Here is a 6,000-nt window from a genome sequence, read left to right as displayed (position 1 = left end):
CCCCCCCCCCCCCCCCCCCCCCCAATCTGCTAACTCCATCTTTGGTTTCGCAGGCCTTTCTGCGGTATTTCCAGCCCCAAGACTTCACGTTTGTGCAGCGGATGTTCCGGACGATCGCGAACATCGACCTGTTCATGGAGATCAACCCGCAGGACATCGGGCCGCTGCTCTCGTCCTCCAACTCGGCCGCGACGTGGAACCCGGACTTCATCGCCCTGTGCATCGCGTACGGCGACAACCCGTTCAACCCGGCGGCCAGCGGGCACTCGTGCGTCGACAGCGGCGACAACGCGTACACCATCTACGACACGAGCCCGGCCGCGCGCTTCTCGGGCCTGATCTCGCTGTGCCCCGACTCCGGCCTGTTCCAGTACCGCCTCTCGCTGCGCGACACCGAGGACCCGCCGGCGTGGGCGCGCGCGGGCGGCGACCCCTCGGGCACCCCGCTGGCCGGGTTCGGCTGCGACGGCCTCGGCGACCGCGACACCGCGTACATGAAGGTGATCGGGGCGACGGTGCTGCACGAGCTGTTCCACTGGCCGTGGATGTTCCTCAGCGTGCCGGACTACGCGGCGCGCGTCCCGGACCACGACCACCGCATCTGGGACTACGACGGGCCCTGGGCCCCCGGCGCGTACGGGCCCTTCAACGCCCTCCGCATCAACCAGCTGCCCGCCGACCCGCGCACCGGCAACTCCCAGTCCCTCCAGAACGCCGACAACTACGTCTGGTACGCCCTCTCCCGCTACTGGTCCTTCCGCTGCGCCAAGACCTTCGGTCCCGCCCTGTCCGCCGACGACAACTACAATCTCGGCTCCAGGCAGAGGGGGCCGGGCTGAGGGATGGGGAAACGGTCCAAACCCATGGGATGATGGAGGGGGCGGTGCCATGGGGGAACGCAGATCCGTTTTAAGCCTGACAGGGGAGAGAGGGAGAGGGGGGGGGAAGAGAGAGATTCTGGAGAGATCATCCGGAAGAAGCATGTCTCTCAAACACACACTCACTCACCACCCCCTTTGTCCCTATGGCACGTCGCTGGCACGGCATATTTCGGCACTTTCCCCCTACAGGCCAATGGACGAGCAGACCGCCCGAAGGAGTAGAAAGGCGAAAGGACCACAGACAAGAAAGGGAACATAACGTGGGGGCAGGAAAAGGGCCAAAAATTTCTTCATTCCACGGGGGCAGACATGTGCAAGTGCTGGGATGGGTGTGTGCATACGGGACCAACATCCTCATCTATTCCGGATAACCCAGCCAGCCAGCCAGCCAGCCAGTCGGCCAACCAATGAAAGCCCAGCGAAGCTGTATCTGGCAGCACAACCAGACCAGGTAGTTGCGCCGTAGACCGCGCGAGAAAGTGGGCAAACGTCCCAACAGATATCCCTTGCCCGCCGTCTCTCCTCCCATTTACGCAGCAAGCGATCTAGTGTCCCACGGCGATGGTCCGCCCACGCTCCTTCATCCGCTGCTTGATCTCCGCCTTCCTCTCCTTCCTCAGCTTGCTCGCGTAGCGCACACCGAAGCCGTGCTCGAACACCTCGCCAATCTCCTCCAAGGTCAGGCCCGACACCTCTGGGTAGAAGAAGATGATCAGGAGCCAGCCGACGCCGCAGATGCCGGCGTAGAAGCCGAACGCGCCGGTCGGGGTGAGGCCCTTCATCATGGACAGGAAGGTCGATGAGACGATGATGTTGGAGCCCCAGCACGAGCAGGTGAGCCACATGGTCCCCATGGCGCGGACTTCCATGGGGAAGAAGTCGGTCGACATCCAAGCAGTGTTGCCTAAAAGGAGAGGATCGGTCAGTACAGAAAGATTCCTTGTGAGTTTTGCTAGGGTGGGTACATAGAACTTACCAACGCTGACGCCGTAGAAGAAGACGAACCAGATGATGAAGATGAGCACCACGATAGCCGGCGTGGTCACCTTTGTCGTCTCAATGGCCAATGTCTTGGTGTCAATGGGGATGAAGCTGAATGCAATAGCGACGGCCACGAGACCCGCGCTCATGCCCCAGACGGTGGCAATCAGCAGTCGCCGACGGCCGATCGGGTCGACAAGCATCATGTTGACCCAGGTCATGACGAAGTTTGTGCCGGCGACAACGAGACCAACGGCGACGGGGTTCGAGAAACCCACAATATCAAACAGCGTGGAGGAGTAGTACATGAGGACGTTGAAACCGGACATTTGCGAGATGACCATCAAGCCGCAGGCGCAGACCAAGGAGCGGAAGTAGGCAGGGTTGGTGTGCAGTTGCTTGATCTTGCCCCAGCGGGATTGGTCTTCGTTGAGTTCTTTGGCTTCCTCGCAGGCGGCTGCAATCAGGGCGCATTTGGCTCGCACTTGTTCGGCGGTGGCTCCCTTGTAGATCTTTGCCAGGACCGCCTCCGCTTCGGGGATTCTGCCGCGGTAGACGAGTTGACGGGGTGATTCTGGGCAGAACGGCAAAAGACACGCGAGCAGGATGGCAGGGACAGCCCCCAAGCCGACCATGTATCGCCATCCGTGGGACACGTGAGCGAAGGCGGCTCCAATCCCGTACGATACTACCTGTCCGCCGGTGATGGACATGTTGTTCAGTCCGATGAGCCTTCCACGGACTTTGGTGGGAGCGATCTCGGCAATGTAAAGGGGGACCTTTGGGGGATCTCGTCAGTATCCTCTCGCTGTGGACGAGCTTCAGAGCAAGAACTTACCACCATGGCAGCCGAACCGACACCAAATCCAACAACGAGTCTTCCGACGGACATTTGAGCAATCGAGTATGCGGCAGCTTGCAGAATCGCGCCAATGGTGAAGAGAGCACAGCCAACGTAGATTGCCATTTTGCGACCAAACTTGTCCGCAGTCAGACCGGCGATGATAGCACCGATGAAAGCACCTCCCGAGCAGAGGGAGGTGATGAGCTCCTTCTCGTTGGACGAGACTGGGCGATGGTCCAGGTCGTCGTTGAGATAGACCAGCACGGCGGAGATGATGCCGGTGTCGTAGCCGAAGAGCGAGCCCGCGATCGAGGCGGTCAGGGCGACCAGCCAGACGAACCAGGATGGGGAGATGTCGTCGATCGAGTTCTTGCCCATGTCATCGTCGGACATCTCGACGTGGGTCGAATCTGGGAAGACCTGGATATGTTTCGATTAGCTTTCCGATTCATTTTGGAAGCAGCCTTGTATTGCTGAGTGCCTGTTGGGGATCTGACGTACCATTGCGATGTTGGCCCTGTCGAAGCTCTTACGAATGCTTTCACGGCGACTCCCAGTGCCCGGCATGGAAGCCGAGTGGCGGCGGTCAAACGAGGTGCGTGTCACGCTGTCGGCACGCAGACTCCCTCGCACCGCGTGTCGGGACGGTTCCTCGATATGTTCATGGTGATGTGTCTTCTCCTGGATCTTCTGTTCGATTGAGAGATGCTCTCGGCTCGCCATCGTAAATCAGAAGTTCTTTTTGGGGGATGAAAGAGAGAAAGAAGGTATGGAAAGGTGATCCTCTGAGTCGGTGAATCGATGGTGGTTTGTTCGAGTCTTGACCCTCTCTCAATGCTCAGGGCGTTGGGATGAGGTGAAGTCGTCTCAAACACGGGGGGATTTCTGAGGTTATATAGACAAATCCGCCTCCTCTCCCCGTATTGTGATAGATACATGTTTCTGGAAAAGCCGTGGTGCTCGCCGGTCGATCGGAGGGGGCCATGATGTCGAATTGCCTCTTTTTTCAGCCATGGCAGCCACTGCAGCCACTCACCATGGGCCAGTGAAGAGTTCTTCCGCACAGTGGGAGCCAATGGGCCTGGCCGCAATTACGAAAGGCTAAGGAGGCTGGAACCGGTGGGCATCGTCGACCATGCCGTTCGCGGAGTTGGCTTGCTGCAACCATGGTGGGAGGAAGGGGGGAATGTCCGGGGGAGAGTTTCTTGGAAGAGGAGTGTGTGTTGTGTGTTGATTTGCCGGCCGGCGGGAATTTGCCTCACAAACCATCCACCCGCCGCAAAGATGCCGTTGGTCGTCCTCACAGTATGGCCTTTTGGGCTGCGCGGAATCTCAAAACGTCGGCGAAAGGATCCCCACAATGTCAGATTGGGCAATTCTTCGCCCGTACCCCAGACCCAAGTCCACGCCGTCATGGCCGTCCCCCATGTCTCTCCATCTTTTGGCTCGTATCATGTCTCCTGTGGGCGGGAAAACACGGGGTACCATGTCGTGACGGCAAAAGCTCACCCCAGCAGGTACAGAGTCAACCTGGGCTTGGGCTTGGGCTTCTACACTGTGCCATGGCGACCTGCATCCAATCCGCTCCTCTTGCCGCGCAGAATGTCCGGGTTTGCCTTGGGGGAGAGCAGAACGAGTCAAGAGCTGACGATACTCCTCTGACAGAGAACAAGCTTGACGCGAACATCGATGGTGCGTCCTAATACGAGGTCCGACGACACGATCATACGGCATGATCTCGATCACTGTCGCATAGCCAGAATGACCTCTTGGGATGCTTTGAAGGAGGTTGACTGTTGGGACGGAAATGAAGCAATACGAGGCGTATGGCGATTTGGTGATCATCGAAGAGGGATGAAGGGTCCCAAAAGAGATGTATACATCGGCCATCAGTGACGCTCGCGGCGGCGTCCCATCTATCGAATTTACGAACTAGGCTCGCTCTTTGCCTACTCAACACAGACACATGCAAAGAAAGTTGACGAGGAAGGACGACCACTCCATCCTTCACGACCCACATGTCATGCCATTGGTAGACACTCACTGATGCGTTTTCTTCCGTCTCCAGACTTTCAGTGGCATAGGCCCTGCCGAGAGATTGAAGTTTTCCCTCCTCGTCGGCTCCCATCCAGGGTACGGCAGAGCGAGCTCAAACCGGTGTATTACAGAGGCCAACAGCACCATCTGCTCCAAATAGCTGATATTGCGACCAATGCATCCCCTTGCCCCAGCGGAAAAGGCAATGAAGTATGGCTGCAACTCCTTACCCGCCTCCCCCAACCATCTCTCGGGCTTGTACTGCTCCGGATCTGGGAAAACAGTCTTGTCCCGGTGCGCCACATATGAGGACATGGACACTGAGGTATCTCCAGCAATAAAGTCACCCGCCACGGGTGCTCCCTCCGGTGGCGTGCGACGAGGAAGCCCAAAGGTCGTGGGCGGGAGGAGCCGTAAGCTCTCGTCAAGGCAGGCGCGGATATACGGGAGATGCTTGATCTTGTCGTACGGTGCGATCTCTTCGTCGTCTTCCAAGGCGTTGTCCAACTCCTCCCTAAGCTTTGCCAGACAGGCTGGGTGCTTCAGGAGCAAGAACATGACATTGTTCATTGCAAGGGCAGTTGTATCACTACCCGCGTTCATCATGATGCTGACTTCAGCCACCATTTCACCCCATTCAAGGTTGTTCGGCCTGCCCGACTTGTCGTGTAAGAGAGCTGTGAAAAAGTCGTCCAACTGTTCACCAGCCACGTATCGCTGGAATCTCGTCGTGGCCCGGTTTCGCACGATGCCGTCCCAGTCTTGGTTCAACCGCCACTTCTCTCGGTACGTGCGGGAGAAGATCTTGCTGAGCTTGACCAGTGTCTTGTACGAGCCGTAGGACCAGACTAGATTTGACTGCGCCCACGCCGTGGCGTGCAGGCATTCTCTGAAATGAACCTTCTTCAGGGTTCCATCGGCGGCCTCAGAGGTGACCAGATCGTCTCCGCGGTCCAGGAAGCCCAGATCTTCGCTAAGTCCAATATTGGCGATCGCTGCGACGGTGAAGAGATTCGTCCACATACGGTAGTCGATGGTAAGATCTTCCTTCGTCGGCAGCTGTCCCTCAGGTAGCGGTGCAGTACATCGAGCATCGAACGCCCTAATCAACCGCCCGGTCATATCCGCGACCTTGTGTTCCCAACCCTCCAGATTTTTGATGGCGTAGGCACTCGACAGCACTTTCCTCTTCCGCGCGTGCTCAGGCTTGTCGACGACGTCCGCGAGGTGGAAATGGCTCCCCGCCAGCTCTTGGTA

General features: G+C 58.2%; 2 protein-coding genes across 2 annotated transcripts in view; one reads left to right on the top strand and one right to left on the bottom strand.

Annotated features, from left to right (window-relative positions):
• Positions 1-839, top strand: part of PV07_09136 (uncharacterized protein) — a gene marked incomplete at both ends in the record, with an annotated part of 1,216 nt that extends 377 nt beyond the window's left edge. Inside the window, one exon of the mRNA XM_016396366.1 lies at positions 54-839. Within this exon, the coding sequence (XP_016246222.1) occupies positions 54-839 (786 nt within the window). The remainder of the gene's footprint in view (positions 1-53) is intronic.
• Positions 840-1,244: 405 nt separating this feature from the next.
• PV07_09135 (uncharacterized protein) lies at positions 1,245-3,429 on the bottom strand (the record flags this gene model as incomplete). Its single annotated transcript, XM_016396365.1, has 4 exons — positions 1,245-1,785; positions 1,858-2,641; positions 2,701-3,126; positions 3,208-3,429. 4 exons carry the CDS (start codon positions 3,427-3,429, stop codon positions 1,427-1,429), a joined length of 1,791 nt encoding a protein of 596 aa, XP_016246221.1. The 3' UTR covers positions 1,245-1,426.
• Between the last annotated feature and the right edge of the window lie 2,571 nt (positions 3,430-6,000).

This window comes from Cladophialophora immunda (assembly GCF_000835495.1).
Source record: "Cladophialophora immunda strain CBS 83496 unplaced genomic scaffold supercont1.5, whole genome shotgun sequence".
NCBI classification, from domain to species: Eukaryota; Fungi; Ascomycota; class Eurotiomycetes; order Chaetothyriales; family Herpotrichiellaceae; genus Cladophialophora; species Cladophialophora immunda.
Note: the sequence above shows the minus strand (reverse complement) of the source record. Positions and strands in the feature narration are given on the sequence as shown.